The sequence below is a fragment of the Temnothorax nylanderi genome, unplaced genomic scaffold (assembly GCF_030848795.1).
Source record: "Temnothorax nylanderi isolate EJ_2023f unplaced genomic scaffold, tnyl_v1.0 TNYL_tig0018_pilon, whole genome shotgun sequence".
NCBI lineage: Eukaryota > Metazoa > Arthropoda > Insecta > Hymenoptera > Formicidae > Temnothorax > Temnothorax nylanderi.
Genome location: NW_027249080.1, coordinates 1,535,441 through 1,552,810, shown reverse-complemented (window position 1 = coordinate 1,552,810; position 17,370 = coordinate 1,535,441). Strand labels below are relative to the sequence as shown.

The 17,370-nt window shown below is 34.3% G+C and overlaps 1 protein-coding gene across 7 annotated transcripts in view; it reads right to left on the bottom strand.

Moving 5' to 3' along the window:
* The window catches only part of 5-ht1 (serotonin receptor), a 114,639-nt gene that overhangs the window by 15,622 nt on the left and 81,647 nt on the right, over positions 1 to 17,370 (bottom strand). For 6 of the 7 annotated variants that reach the window (XR_011717439.1, XM_071699436.1, XM_071699434.1 and 3 more), the window contains exon 3: positions 5,580 to 5,988. The exons of the other annotated variant lie outside the window; for it this stretch is intronic. Coding sequence is in view for 5 of the 6 variants with exons in the window: in XM_071699436.1 (XP_071555537.1) it covers positions 5,580 to 5,697 (118 nt within the window). In the remaining variant the exon portion in view is untranslated. The remainder of the gene's footprint in view (positions 1 to 5,579; positions 5,989 to 17,370) is intronic. 7 annotated transcript variants of the gene reach the window in all.

Genomic DNA, 17,370 nt, shown 5'->3' with positions numbered 1-17,370 from the left:
ATTTATTTAACATTGTAAGAGAGGGGAAGAATGCTATATAAACTATAAAGATTATAATATAATTATTACTGTGGTCGACATTTATTTTGATTGCTACGAGTGTTTTATGAGATTCAAAGTGACGTGTAAAATGTTAGCGTGTTAAATGCATAAACCGATTTTAATTCTCAAATGGATTGAAAAAACGAGAATATTCTCTTGTTATCGCAGACCATCATTGTGTTATGACAGCGGCAATCATTTTCATCCGCGAGATGGTTCCTATGCATTGTTGTGAGCGCACTTTTGGGAAATATCGCAAAACTCGACACGCAATAACGTGATTTAGATCGATGCAGCTTTTTCGGATGACGAAAAGATCCACAGAATGAAAAGGGGTATTAAGCGCCGAAAACACTAATCCTTTTTTCCGAAAGCCGAAGAGCGCTTCGCTAGTCGAAATGCATATTTCGCGTCGCTCAAATTGCGTGCAGAGAGATGATACGAAAAATTCATCAGATTTATGCAAACGAGCTTGTTAAGGGAACAAAAAATTACAGTAGCTGATGCTCTCGTCGCAGATAATAAAAGCTTTTGGGAATGTGGCTAATGGGAAAGATAATTACACATTAGAATAGACGGTTTTGAGGAGATAAGATTACCTTTAGATTTTGATTCCTTGTAGGATAAAAGAGTATTTTGATGATAAAAAATTCGTAAAAAATTTGACATAAAAAAATTGAAACGCGATTTAACGCGATTTAGATTACGTTTGAGTTAGTATTATCCTATTATCTTAGATTATTTCAAATTTATCCTTCGTACAAATTTCTGTTCCGTAGCATATATGTCTACGTGTATCTCTCATAATCTTCAAATGCACGATTTAACATCTATGTTAGCTATTTAATTATCACGTCAAAGGGGAAATAATGTATAATTTATTCTCGTTGTTTACGCGGAGATAAACGAATTTCTCACACGACCACACGTACGATCGATGTAAAGTGGAACCTGTAAAACGTGCCGAAAACTGCGGTTATGGTTTGTTATCCAATAACTGTGTAGTCATGTAACTCGTTTTCGTTGCCGCACCATAGGACAGATTTGAATTGTATTATATGGCCGTTTATTGATTAACAAACCAAAACCGGAGTAGATGGCAAATGCTACAAGTGCGCTTTATCAATCGCGACTGTTGTCATACGCGCGGAAACTCATTTATTTTCAGGTATAGAGCGGCGACGCGTAAATAAATTGCATATTACACTCTTTTGACGTTACAGCAGCCTTAAAATTAAATGTAACAGTTCACTCTTATTCTCTCCAACCCCAATGACCAGAAATGGTTAATATTTTTATATTCGTAATTGTTGAAGCAATTTTATATATATTTTGCTGCAGCCTAAGGCTACATTTTTTCCCCTAGTTTCATTGAAAATGCAGCGCCTACACTGAGAAAAAAATGTTGTTAATTTGACTAAACTCGTTTAGTTGGTGTAATTTGTTTAATGTAAATATTAATATATTTAAATCAAATATACGTGAGTAATATCAAGAAATATTTTATTTTATTTTATATAATATTTGTTGAATTAACAAATGTTAGCTTGACAGCCCGTGACCGCTGCATTTAGTTGAATCAAATAATATTTCTTTGAATCTACGATTTTTTTTTCTCAGTGTAGTCTCACGAGACGATAACTATCGGAAATGTCTGATTACGTCTTCATGCAGGGTACGTTATGTGTTCGCATCGCATCGTTTAACCTTTATAGGATCGAAGGGCAAGGTAGTAACACATTCAGTTCGCGTCGGCGATCTAACCTATCGGCTTGCTATTTTTTTTTTACGAACGAACGAGATGTCTGTCAACATCATATACATGGTGTGTACCAAGAAATGTTTTTCTCAAACATGTATTTCTAATAAAGTCAATTTTTTTTTAAAAAGTTTAACGCTAGTAATTCAATTGAGGCAAAGTATAATTGAATTAAACGTTTGATCTCTCTATGGACGTGATGTGCATATTTACACCAATTGAATTTCTTGACTTTATGATCTACACTGAGAGAAAAAAGTTGTTAACTTGACTAAATATTTTTAACTGATTATTATTTTTTTAATTAAAATATTTAAGTATTTGAGAATTACGTCATGTTAGATTTAATATGTCGTATTTAATTTAAATATATAAATATTTTAATTAAAAAAATAATAATAAGTTGAAAATATTTAGTCAAGTTAACAACTTTTTTTCTCAGTGTAGAAACACTTTTACTTTCACGAACAAAAACTACAATAAATATTCTCTCATATTCCACGCGGTGCATATTGTAAATAATATTGTTAATACATGTGCACATTTTAAAATTATGCAATGTTTACTTAACAATTTTTGTTTTTTTTTTGTAAAAATTATCATTATATAATTTATATTATAGATATCTAAAGTATTTCTTTTTTTTTACCTTATTCAATCCATTTTTGATTTACATTATCGGAAAAGAAAGAACATGTATCACTATTTTTCGATGTCATTAGACCTTTCCGCAAATAACTGTCACTTTTGATTTCGCACATTCGTAGTCAATTGCTTCCACGTGTACACTAATGACAAACACGAACTTTGTGCGAAATCACGCGCTCCGGTTGTCCCCGAAGAGAGATGAACGAATGCGGTCGGTGCAACGCTCATTCGAGAAGTTTCGCTCGATTTGCGGTGATCACTGTGTGACGGAAGGGGAAGGAAAGGGGATTATTCACATTTGCGCAACGATATTCACGGTTTTGTGCCTCGCCAAGCGTTCGGAAAATTTACCCTATATACCGGGGAGAGAAAGAGAAAGAGCAGGCATATCCGCGGCAGCTGACGTCATGTTCAACGAACTGTTAGTTAGCCAGTGAACTATACTAATATTGGAATGCGCTTCGAGCCTTGTCAAGTCGCTGGGGGCGCATACGTGTGTGGATGTATCCAACAGCTGCCGGCGGATCTCTTTCGCATCCCCCTTGGTTACATCGTTACCCCACCCACGGCGTTACAGCGGAGCGATAAACTTACCTGTTTTCCGACAACTTTTATCTGTATCCCCTTTCGAGAAATATACGGGTCCGCAGGGAGGCGGGAGATGTTCATAGATTTATTTCGCGAGACTTAATAGATGGCTAGTGACATCGATGCGAAATCAAAGCTTGCGAATAAACGATATTGATTATAACAATTCGTGGAATTCTATATCTATAGATTAAAGTATCGCGTTAGCGTTAGCAGTACGTGGTCGAAGAGGCTCTGGTTAACTATAACAAAAATTTAATAGTAAATAATTTTCGCAAATGCGTGCAATGTGCAGTTAGACATCTAACTTTTAAATTGCAAACTAAATCAAATAAGGAACAAGATTCTACCAATTATTTATAGTCTAAGGTCTAATTCGCTTTTCATTTTCTTGAGAACCTATTTCACAAGAAATAACTTTGCGTATGTTTATTTTCTGCCAATTATGAAACATCTTACGTAACGATTACAGACACATTAGGTAATCATACTTGCCAATCGCCGGCCGATGTCTTTGACAAATATCAGCTTCGACTGAAGCTGACGAAAGTCATTTATCACGCTTAGGCTCATATTAAAATGCCTTTAGATTGATAATTAATGATTAATCAGAGATTTCAGTATTAAAACGAGTTCCATTATTCTCGGTGTTGAGAAGAATCCGGGGGAGGGGAGGGGAGAGAGCCAGGCTGGCAGAAAAGGGTTATTAAATACAAGTCGCGAAAAGCAGTGTCAGCTCGTTTTCCCCGCGGAAAACCCCTTTCACGCAAAGCATGCGACTAGATATCGTGATTACCGTCACCGTTCGGTGATATATTATACGCCCTGGAGATGTGTCAGTTGTCGAAGCGATCTTTGCCATTGTTCTCGCCGATGATTATTACCAACGGGTGGTCGCCTTCACGATGACGCTGGTGAAGATCGGAGGGGGCGAAGTTATTTGGTACTTGACGGCATATAATTACGACAAGAAGAACGATTAATCGAGGCGGTGCGAGCTCAATTGCGTCGCGGACACTGTTGGACCGGAAGTTTGGCATGCAAAAGGAAACGACCCATCGAATTTGGGTCGGCAATTTTCATTAACTACCGCTGAGAGCGTTCGAATAAGAACGAGAGATAAATCGACCCAATCGTTTTCGAATTAAGGCACGGATCTTATCCTTTTTTTTAGATTTCAGCTTGAATGGGCCGATTCATTATATATACATAGATTGAGCCGGTGCCAATAAAATTATCTATTCATCAAAATGTCTCCAAGACATTATTTCTACTCACTGATAATTAATTAAAAAGTGTCTTAACTTTTAACATGAACTTTTAAGTAGTTTAACTTAAAACATATGTTGCTGTATAACAGTCTTTACAATATAAAGATTAAGAAGCTTATGTTGATGCATTAAAGATAAATTTTAAAATTATTCAACAAATTACTTTTCTGAATTATTTAAATACTACGATTTTTTTATTTAAATGGCAAACTTATGATATTTATAATATTCAACAGAGATGTTTGAAAAATATCTCAATTTAAACAGACGATTTAAATCACTGAATGCGCCATGTTATTACTCTCGAAGTCTGGGCTTCGAATAACTCGTGAAACTAACTTAAAATTTAGACCGATATCTGATAGTGACGTTAAGAGGCTCACTGACATTTTAATCGGCTTAAACGGCCATATATATAAAACACAAGATATAAAACGTAAAAAAATGAGTAATTGTACGTTAAAAGTACATTATATATATTATATATATATATATATATATATATATATATATATATATATATATACATATATCTTATTTTCTCTCTTTCTTGTTGTCGCATAATTTTAGCATAATATTTTAGTATAACAACATTCCGAATCTTTCGCATTATCAGAAAATAAATACAGAGAGAAATTGCGTGGTTTTATAATACACTCCGTGCGGTCGTTCTGTGAAAAATATTGTCTCGTGTTACGCGAGTGTTTTATCCGGAAGAGTGAATCGGCATATTCATTGAATTAAAAAAGCAAAGTTAAAATATCGCGTAACGTAATGTATATTCGTGGTATGGGAGAACGGGAAAACGCGGCATATTATTTATATTCAATTACGGTTCTCGTTCTCGTTTTCCACTATGATTTACAAGCGTGTACAGTGATAATCAGTTGCGAATAATTTATATACATGCGATATAGATATTTTATTTATATTTTACTTTTAAATAACTTCTTAAAATATTTATCATAACAGATATTGAATGGTACCGAAAAATATTTTAATTTCTTTCACAAATATAGAAAATGTTGATTTCTTAACAAATAATATAACAGCTATTTAATTGCGCACGTTTTACATTAAAAATTGAGGCAAATTAAATTAATGCGGATTCAAAGAGCAAATAAATACAATTTTGTTGCTAATATTAATTTTATAATTATAAAAATAAAATTGCAAAAATTTTTATTAAAAATATATTTATTATTACGAATGACGATTTTCTTTTCGTGAAGTAAATATTGTGTGAGCGGAAGAGAGAATAATAGACTCACCTACGATAGTGACGAGTATAAGGAGACAGAGCACGATAGCTCTCAAGATGATCGGTACATCGATGAAGACTGGATTTTCCACAGTTGCGTTCGCGGCTTGATCGACGTGAGCCTCCATTACGGCTAAAGTGTATTTTCCGTCTTCAGTGTTCGCTATTCATCATCTGGTTAAATAATGTATCATGGTCCGCTTTCGTTAGAGCGGGTCCGAAGCTTTTTTCATCGTTTTCGACAGAGGCGGAGTCAACACCTGGCCGATAAACGCCGGTTACTCGCCTCGTACGCTTCCATTCCTATCTCAGACTTTCTCGCAGTTCTCATTTTCTGCAATTTTCTGCTCCGAGACTCCATGGACTTTGAGGTGTAGATTTTTTTTGTGGGATGTCAGAGTCCTTTCGTACGTACGGTTCTGAAATAGCAACGTGGAAAAAGGTTTCGTTAAAATGCTGCTTTCATAGATAATCTTATATTGGAGAAAAATACTTACTTTTCTCGCTGACAAATGTAATGGCAAACACGATAGTAAAATCTTTACTTTTGTGCGAGGTCTCATTATAACATTCTGACATCTGACAATTTATCTAGAATTTTTTTCTAAATTCTTTCTATGGATTTTTTAATTTTTAAAAATAATTTTTAAAATTATTAATAATATTTCAATATAGAAAGGCTCAATCGTCTACGATACAGCATAATTGCGATATTGAGTTTCGTGTTAAATATGTTTCAAAGGAATTATGGGATACGCACGATCGAGAGAATATGCGAGGTGTCACGTTTATGGTAGCCCGCGAAACCAATGAAATTGGAACAATCGATCGACAATTATCGGGATTGTAACGGGCAACTACCACAATCGACTTTGATAATGAATCCACGGGGTTGTGCGAAAAATAGATGCGTTTACAACAAACGCCAGTCGTGAGATTGCCTTAGGAGGTCTCGTATGCACTCTATTAAATTTTCCAATAGTGTCGGAACGTTTCATTAACTTGAATTCACCGGAACCTACTCGCCATTTGGTTTAAACTGATTGAATTTCCAGACGAATAGCATTCACGTTTGATAGCAGCGCCAATACATCGTAACGAGTTCACTGTTTTTCTGTGGTTTGTTGCGCGATTTTATTATTTCGATGAATTACAAATGATTTTATCGGAATGTGAATTTTCGATAAAATTAGCCTGAAAGTTCATCTTATTCTGTTCTGTTTAAAATTCCAATTTAAAATTTTACCTTATGTGCACGTTATATGAAAATTTGCATTGGAATTAAAAAGTTGAAATATGATAACTTTGATATTTTGCATTATTATAGAAAAGAGAAAGATCAAATCTCTCTGATTTGTTTCTTAATTTTTAAGTTTAGCTCCTTTTTTTGTGATATAATTTATCAAGGCACTTTTTAAGATATAAAACTTTTGTATGTGTATGCACGTATGTTCTCGTTGCTACCCAACATTAATCATATATACGGCAATATATACGATAAAAAGGCTAAATACATTCTCATGAGGAAAGTCGACATTTTTCTTGCGGCAATGCGAAAAATTTGTCTCATAGTAATTGTTGCCACAATGGCTTTTTGCACGCGCGACCGACTGCCAAGATCTAAAAGTTTTATTCCCACCGCATATATGACGTAAATCCCACGTATTCCCTGCCAGCAACCAAAAAGTGTCCGCCCTACGGTTCTCTTCCTCATCACCATTTTTCGGTGCTCGCCCGTCCGGGGAGTCGAAAAACAACCGTTCTTCCACGATAGAGAAGTATATCCCAACTTTCTAACAGTCAGCGTCGCCCGAAGAAAAAGCCCGGGAGCGCGCAAAAGCGTGGCGTCCGTTCGTGGAAACTTCAAAGGGGGATAGGAAAAAACGCTTCTGTACGATCGAAGAATAAAAGCCAATCAAACGGACTTTCGTAGATGCTGTGTTCCGTTTTTAATACTTAAACCAACGGAGCCTTGTGCGAATATCGATTCGTCAGCGCTTAACGAGCTTCGTAAATCGTATTCGGTATCGACCGCTTTTACTCTCACAATCAGCTTCAAGGAAGGCGTTTATTCTCGTTTGTTATAGTATGTCTATCATCACCGTACAACAAACAATGAGTATATCTGGTTTCGTTAGTTAAGACTGTATTGGAAGTCACAAACAAATAGAAATAATGGAGAAAAATATGAAAAAATTCTATAAAAAGTAGAGTATTTAATATGCGGACAAAAATATGCATTTTAACTCTTTATATTGTTATAAAACAGCTTGCAATATTTTATATATTTTATATACATATATATTGTTACAATACACACGGACAATTTACTGGTAGGACATAAGTGCGTCAGCGAAGTAACTCTTGAAATTTCGTTTTCTTGGCGATTCACATCTTAGCAGGATATAAAAATTGTATTTTATAGCCCTATAAAATCTTCTTTTCCACAATAACGTGAGAATGCCTCAGTAATAGCCGATCGGAGAAAAAACGATTTTGAACATTACAGGAAATTCGCGTGTCTCGTAGGAACATTGTTCCGCAATGAAATATTTTATTTATTCAGAAAGAGAAAGAGAGAGAGTGTGTGTGTGTGTATGTGTGAGAATTAATTCGAATTTCAATAATGGAAAACAGACTTTGTCCCATTGTATAAAGCAATTTTTATATTTTAATAAAAAACCGCTGAAACGCGAAGGGATTTAGAAAATGCGAAAGAAAATAAAAGGAAAATCCTTTATTAAAAATGCAAACGTAAATTATTTTTAAACGCTATTATAGTCTAAAAATAATTATTTACTGTTTAAAAGGAAACTTGAAAGAAAAACATTGATCGATTCTCGGAAACTTTATTTTGGAAATCGTTGATAGAATATTTATCGAAATATAAATTGAATTTGTCTTGATTTACTTAATCAATCTACAATCATAATAAGAGAAAAATAAAATATTATTTCTATGATAACTATAAAGATACACGATAAAAGCAACAAATACAATTCCTTCTACTAGATCGTTATAAAAATTTGTTATTCTCCAAATCATTCCATTAATCTGTCGCGTGCGATTTTATCAGAAACTACAAATCATGCAAGAAAAATCTGCTCGATGAATTACGATTAGTCACGCGTTACAGTAGACATTGTTCGCGCAATAGGCCGGAATTGTGCGAATACTCGCGGTGGTCGTTTGCACGTGGGCTCTATACCGGGAGTCATCGACCAAATCTCGTCGTATTTGGGCCAAAATTGAAAGTGCAGGCACACGTAGAAGCCCCTGCGAGAGGCGCGTGTATATATACATTTCACAATAGCGGATGCATTTATCACGAGCAGAAAACTGCGGCTCTCGGTCGTGCTCGAAACTCCATAAATTCCCTGCCGTTAGTAGAAAATGGAGGAGGGGAAACATCCACGCTAAGGTAGAGGAAGAGGAGGAGGAGGAAGAACGAGGGAGAATCGACACGTCGGAAATCTATTTCTGGGGAAAGAAAAGCCGGGCAAACTGTTACGCGATTAAATCGCGAGCTGCCAGTAAGAGATCTTTGAAATTCACGATCGTTTGCCTTCGATTTAAGGCGGCCGAATCTCGTCGACGAAGACGTCTCCTTCACGGTTCTTCTTCTTCTTCCGGCTTCCCCTCGGCCGGCAAAGAAACGCGTTAACGAGGGACTGATCTCTCGTCGGAGAAGTAAAAAGGTTTACGTGGCTTTAAAGTTTGTGACCAGTCACATAGGCAAAAAGCTAACGGTGAATTTTTTTTGAAAACAGTGCTTTTGACAGTTTAAAGGGATCTTAATATTCACAATCTACATGCTGTGTGTGATTTTTTAAAATAAAATAATATGTGGACACAGGGCGAAATATATATAAAATATCTGCAGGTCTTTGTTAAAACTTATGATAATAATTAAGGAAAATATAACCACTGAGAAATAGATATTTCATTAATCTAAAAGTAATCAATATTATTCCTTTGTGATACCGTTGATACAATGCATTATTTGCATTTATAATAATTTGGGATTTATCCTTCACAAATATGTATGTATATAATAATCGCGAAATATACAAGAAGTGTTTGGCAGGGAATCAAGTTCAGATATGTCATAAATCGCTGCATATTACACGTAAGTTTTCGTTGTTCTGCACTCTTTATATACTATTTTTTTTCTTTTCCATTAGAAGATCTGCCGCGAAATTCAGAAATAAAACTAGATTTCCTTGTAAGTGAAGTGCACCTAGTATTTACAACGCCATAGCGTCGTCCATTATCCGGAGCTCCTACTGCGTTCCATTAGTCCCGTGTAACTAACTTCTTCAGCTTCCAAGGATTTCACGCTGAACCGTGCTTATAGGATCAAAAGATTAGGTCCACGCGTTACGCCCGATATATATAAAGTATGCGACGGGGGGGAAACTTTAAACTTATCCCCAAATCCGGAGAGGCGCTAAATTTCGTTGTACCGTCACCGATCTTCAAGTGCTAAAACGATATAGTTATTTGAAACAATAAAAAAATAGACGAGAAAAAACGAACCAGTGAAAAAAAATTGGAAAAATAAATCTATGAGGAAAAAAGAAGAAAACTGGACTTTATATATAACCGGGCAGCACCGAGTGATAGTGTGCATTCTGCGCATTACTCCTTCAGTAATTACAAAAATGTTTCCGTTCTAATATTGAAATATGCAAAAAGTATGCGGCTACAAGGTTAAGTGAAAAAAAGAACGTGATTGATTTTCTATAAATTTTACAAATAGTTATATACGGTTTTTAAGTGGAAACGGTAACGAAAACGTACGTATAGTTCGGTAGAGAGCGACAAGCGAACAAAACTTGTAACGGCGAATTGCATCCGTATATTTGATACAGGGATTCAATATTTGGACGCAGCCAGATTGTAAGCATACGCAAGTGCGGGAGTGATATGCGTCTAAAAGAGAGATGTTGTCGTTTCAATCAAAACCGACAGACAAGGGCGGATGCATCGCCGACGCGACTGACACTTGTGTACAACGATCCCCAATATTGCTAAATTTCCGCCCATTGACGACCGTTTGTTTTTTATAGCTATATACCAGCATAGGCGTTAATCTTGTTATCGCCGGTCGACATTCATCCGAGACAAGCTTCAATCGCTTCTATATATATACATATTAGTTTTTTTCGCTGAGGGGTTTAGTGATTACACGTCAGTATCTTGAGTGTCAATGCATTCTATTAAAATATCTTTGGATAATGACAATAAATATTAATTATTTATTGATTAAATATTGAATGTAGATGTGCTTTGTTAAAATTTTACTGCATTGTATCTTTCAAAGTTTATTTGCTGTTATTATATTAATAAAATGAGATTTTTTTGTAGAATAACGAATAATATTAAGTATCACTAAACTTTTAAAATCGTTAAAGTACTGTCATTGCGTGCATTAGTTGAGTGTATACTTTGATTGAATTTATTATAACAAAGAAATTGGAATGCTGTCAACATATTAAAATTTAATAACAAACTGAGCGTATAGTTTGAAAGAATAATTGATATCACGCTTACATTCCTTATCGTCATTTTTTATTACATTTTCGATTAGCGCTGCTCTGATGCATTATTAAACTCCTATCAATCTCAATTACTAATATCGCTTGAAAAACTTCAGTCGTAGTAATTTGCGAGCGAACAATAATGCTAATACGCCCTCCTGTTTGCATTTGCAACCAAATCCGTAATTATGTACATAACTCGCAAACTACTATCTGTCAATGAATCGCAATATTTGTCGACTCATTTGCGACATTGAGTAAACGAGCTCGCTGTGACAAATGACAAAATGAATGTATATTTTTCGTTTCTCGTTGTAAATCAAATAGTTTACATCCGAAACACGATCCTTGAAGTGAAAAATGATATCGTTCTGCACATCACAGATTTTAAATATCATTAATTCCATCTATGTAACGCTCTTTAATTTATTGAAAGTATTAAATATTATCTGTTAATCTATTGATTATATTGCATTAATTGAAGTAATATAGATTTGTTACCTCATTTGTGACAAGATGAGTAACACAGTTATCATGATATAAGCTATGTAAAAAAGGAATGAGCTTTATTCTTTCGAAATTACTTTAGCGTGATCTTGTCAGGTCGTTTAAGTGAAGTGACTCGTTAGTTGGACCGCCGCTCTTGTCATTTTATATCAGCTGTATAGTCATTTACTTCCATTTAGTCGCATCGTCGCTGTAACTTTGAATCCTTCGATCTCGCTGTTGTTCGAGTTATGAGATTAAGGGTCGGCAATACCTAGGTCAGCCATCTTGGATTATGACGTCAGAAGCGGAGAAATATATACGCGAACGATTCTTGCGATTTACGTTCTACATAAACGACTTTATGTCGAGTAAACCGATACATCATGGTTTCCCCGGAGAAATAGTGAATTGTATATACGGAAACAAGACATCTCAGGGAATGCAGAATATCTGTTGGGTATTATTATATAAGGACGCGGGACGTGAAGACATTCCTTACGGTTTTTTTTTTCTTTAAATTTATTATCCGTTCGAGGTGTTAAGTGATGCAAAAAGATGTCCTTGCACCTTCCGGTGTCACCATGTTCTTTTTTAGTTCATGGTTTTTCTCACGACGACGTCTGCTGATAAATCACGACGACGGGTAATGACTATCGACTGACTACCAACCGATCTCGCTTACTCGATACTTATTCGTGAGCATCCTGCGCCGTCTAATTATTACGATCCGTGCAGATACGAGACACATATACGAAGGACTGCTTCTGTAGATGTACGGCGGTAACCGTCCGTAGAAGTGTAATTCTCGGCGTGGAAACTGGCGAACAAAGAGCTGGCATTTGAATGCCAGCGACTATGATTCGCATCTGCTATGATCGGGCACGGACTTCGTGATCTTAACAGAATCGAGGCTTCTCCGTTTTAAATCCTCACCTTTTAATTTAAATCATAATTTTTCGTTTCGGTACATATAATTGCGTTTAAGTTGGGTTTAGTCAACCAAATTTAAAAAAATTATATATGAAATAGGGGTAGAAGAAACCAACGAAGAGATTGGTTTTTGAGTTTTTTCTGCCAATATTCAGATTGTTCAGATTGTTGTAAAACGTCGAAATATCGCCTAAAAAAAATGTCTGTATGTGTGTGTGTATGTATGTATGTATGTGCACATTTGATGTTGTGGTTGCTCTAATTTCCGCAAATATTGAGATATCGAGCTGTTTTTTTTTTTAATCGATAGAGTATTATTCAAGGAAGGTTGGTATTGAATTTGGCGACAATCGGTAAAGGGGTTCTTTTTTAAAAAAATTTTGAATTTTTTTAGAAATGTCCGTGGTTGCTCTAACTTCCGCAAATATTGAGATATCGGGCTGTTTTTTTTTTTAATCGATAGAGTATCATTCAAGGAAGGTTGGTATTGAATTTGGCGATAATCGGTAAAAGGGTTCTTTTTTAAAAAAATTTTGAATTTTTTTAAAAATGTCCGTGGTTGCTCTAACTTCCGCAAATATTGAGATATCGAGCTGTTTTTGGGGTGATGATGGTAAAGGGGTTCTTTTTTAAAAAAATTTTGCAAATTTTAAAATCACAATAAAAAAAGTGTGCAAGTAGAAACTTGCACATTGTTCTTTAAGATTTGGCGAAGATCGATGAAGGAGTTATGGATTTCTGCTCAAAAAGTTACATGTATAAGTTGTATATGTAATTTTATATAGAGTATCAGTCAAAAAAGACTGTATAAGTTGATAATTTCACATATTATATGTCAGTCATTTTAGTAATCTGTCACCGAGACGTTTGAATGTACTTTAATATATATTTTAAAAGATATTTAACGTTTATATTTATTGAAATGGAAAATTTTAACAACAAAGTGAATGAAATAAGTGAAGAAGTTAGAAAAAGTAATAATTAATAATAAGTTATTATATAATTTAGTTATTATATAGATATAATAATTTAATTAATAATAATTATAATAATTTAATAAATAATAATTTAATTTTTTTAAATAAACAATAATATATTCTTTAAATAGTTTTAGATGATGGTATGGACGAGAAACTTCTAGTTAAAAAAATTTTGAATTTTTTTAGAAATGGCCGTGGTTGTTTTAACTTTCGTAAATATTGAGATATCGGGCTGAATTTTTTTTTAATTGATAGAGTATCATTTAAGAAAGGTTGGTATTGAATTTGGCGATAATTGGTAAAGGGGTTCTTTTTAAAAAAAATTTTCGACATATTTGTTCGATTGATTTGATCTGTGAAACAAGCATTTAGAAATGATATCTCTAATTGTCAATTTAAAAAAATGACTGAATAAGTTGCTTGTTTCACAGATTATATTTCCTTTTTGAATACGGGTCTTATAGAAAAACGTAATATACATAGATTTTGATATATATATATATAGATATATATATATATTTCTTTATATATTTCTCACGTTAACTAATGATTGGACGAAATCTCTGCTTCTCCTCTATGAGGAAGCAATGTGCAAGTTTCTACTTGCACCATTTTTTTTATATTTAGAACTACTACTAATTATAAAAAGAAACATCCAAAGTCTCAAGCAATACAACAAGTGAACTTGCCTACATCTCTAAATTTAGCTTCTACATCAAATTCTTCATCAAGCTTGTGGAATGAAGAATTGAGTATTAATTTACCTGGTAAATGTTTTCAAAATTTTTACCGCTTTTTTAATATGTATTTAAATATGTATTCTTCATAAAAGTTTCCTATCTTAATTTCGTTGCTAGAAGAATCGCGACGGAAAAATCAGAATCACTCTTTTTATTCCGTTTTTTGTTTGCTTTAGTAATGCGATTCTGTTGAATATTAATGTGCTCGATCATCAGATAACTGAAACATCGTACACCTGAACCATTACGAATTACAAACAAGCATAAATTTCAACGTCCCTCTCGGACGTAGATCTTACAATTCAAATATTCTTCCCTAATTAAATTTCCTTCATTAAATTTCACTCGTAACATCCAGTTGTAATTATCATGAGATTACGACTTTATTTCTTTTTCTTTTCATAAATTTCTTTAAAAGATTCCTTAGTTTTTTTTAATTTCCTTGGCTTTCTATGAAATTTTTATATATTTTTTTATACAACTTTTACAGTTGTATGATAATTCTCCTAATAAATTGTCCACGCATGTTTTTTGTAACCTATCCATCTATTTTTGATTGAGAAATTGGCTTTATGCCGGTCAAGTAATATATGACGTGAGATTCTAAATATTTTGTCGAGAAACGTTGAAACTTAAAATTATTTTAGAATCGATCATATATAATACAATTATATATATTCAATTTTACAGTAATATATATGAATATATTATATAAAAAATAATTTTGGTAAAAAATGAAAAATATGACGAGATATATTTATATCGATATATAAGTTTATAAAGATTTGCAATCATATTATATTATTTAATTATAATAACGCGATTAATGATTAATTATAATATCAATTGTGCGGGAATTTTCTTTTTATGTCACACGTGCATGGAAAGTGACACATTCCGCACGCGACGCGTGCGGGATTTACCACTTTCCACGCACTTGCAACATAAAATAGGGTGTGCAACACGTGCGTGAAGTTGAAAATTCCCGTGTGCGGTGACCGCACTCGCCTTCGGCTCGTGCGTCAACTCCGCACCCGTGAATTTTCATCTTCCAGCACTTGTTGCACAATATACTATTTTCGAATCTCACGTCATTTATTTTATGTATCTTACTTGATACATTTTCATTCAATAGGTATGCGTGTCGCATGAACATGCACAATCACGCATCTTTGTATTTCCGTTTGTATCGGTCGGTTTTCGCGGTCGGTTTTTATCGAGAAATTTTCCGATTATTAATTTTTTAATTTTGTCCGCATTATGAATTTCAATTTTTTGCGAGATATAATTAAGGTATTCATATATAACGTGAAGTAAAATTTTTTTATGTAGGTACTTGATTACAATTCCAAATTTAAAAACGGTTATTCAATATTCTCAAGTAGATAACAGAATTAGTGATAGAAATATTTCTCAATGTTCAATTGAATTATTGTACAGTTAGGTTAGGTTAGTTAGTTTTATGAATTAATATACATATATATTTTTTAAATTATCTTCTCGTTGTTTTTGATACAATCGATGCTCGCGTGTAATTCGAATCGAACATAATATTATCTTTCGGCGATAATGATCCGACAAGGAAGGAAACAAGGAATTTTTCTCCTTCCTTTTGATCTGGTCGAAATGTGACTAGATTGCATATGGACAGGAGCGACAAAGGTAAGTCCATCTGGCCCGAAGAAAGAAGATTGGATACATTAATGGTAAGTGGTCAACATTGACCACATTGCAATGGTGAAATAAGGTAACATGTAAAATGATTATATATATATATATATATATATATATATATATATATATATATATAATTTATTTATTTACTTATTTATTTGCCCCAAAGAGCTATCTTCTCTATATTTTCTCGCATAAGTGCGAGATTGGAAAAGCCGCAATTAAATCCCAATCGAGCGCGTGTTAGAACTCCCAATTCTACTTTTCTCACATCTCAAGTGATCGTGTCACTTGGAGATATTTCGTTCATCAGGTATCCTACTAAAATAACCAACAAATCAGGCCCCTTATAAATCGTGTCGCGGTCTTCATTAATGTTTTGTATATTAGATTATAAAACTGATAGGTAGGAAAATGGATATAGGTAGGACTATAGATCGGAATACGGGTAGGTAAGGATTCGGGTAGGCAAGGACAAGGGGATTAAATTCGATAGAAAAAATTGTAAACAAATATTAAATAATATTAATTTTTATATTAGAAATTAGTATTTTATAATAAATATCAATTTTTATTATAAATAATACCAATTGTTTATACATAATTGTATTATATTGCATTTTACTGTAAATATTATGTAATTATTATGTATATATTATATATGTTTATCCTGTATAAATTGTGTACATTATGTAATTAAATTATGTATATTGTAATAACTCTTTTATAATGTTGTACATTATATTATTATATTGTAAAGTAAATTGTAAAAGATTGTTGTCTGTAAAAGACATCACGCTTGAAAAAAACTAAGCGTGTAAAAAATCTTGTCTGCTAAAGACATCACGCTTATAAAGTTAAGCGTGTAAAAAATCTTGTCTGCAAAAGACATCACGCTTGAAAAAAATTAAGCGTGTAAAATATTTTGTCTGCTAAAGACATCACGCTGATAAAGTAAAGCGTGTAAAAAATCTTCCTTCCAGGGGGTGGGGGAGTCCTCCCGGACCCTTTAGGGGCACGGGGGAGCCCTCCACTGCGGGTTTTGCGCACCCGGAGTACCCGAGCACACCAGTACCGTAATCTACGGCAGCCCTACGGGTCTGTCGTGGACCGGGGAGTCCTTTTAAGGACTCGCGAGGTAAGCGGCCTCTATAAAAAGTCCGCTCGGCTGGTCGGAGCCGTGAGGGAGGAGCTTAGGCTCTCCTAACCGACCTAAGGGAAGGAAAACCCTGACAGAAAACCGGGGGTCCGGCTGCCCTGCTTAGGAGTCTGTCGTTGGCTTCGGCCACCCAGACTCCCGCGTCGCGTTGTCTGCGGAACGACACCCCACGCTTCGAAAGTTAGTTAGGCTAAAAAACTTATCGCGTCGCGTTAATTGTCTGCTTGGCGACACCTCCGGCTTCGAAAGTTAGTTAGGCTAAAAAACTTATCGCGTCGCGTTAATT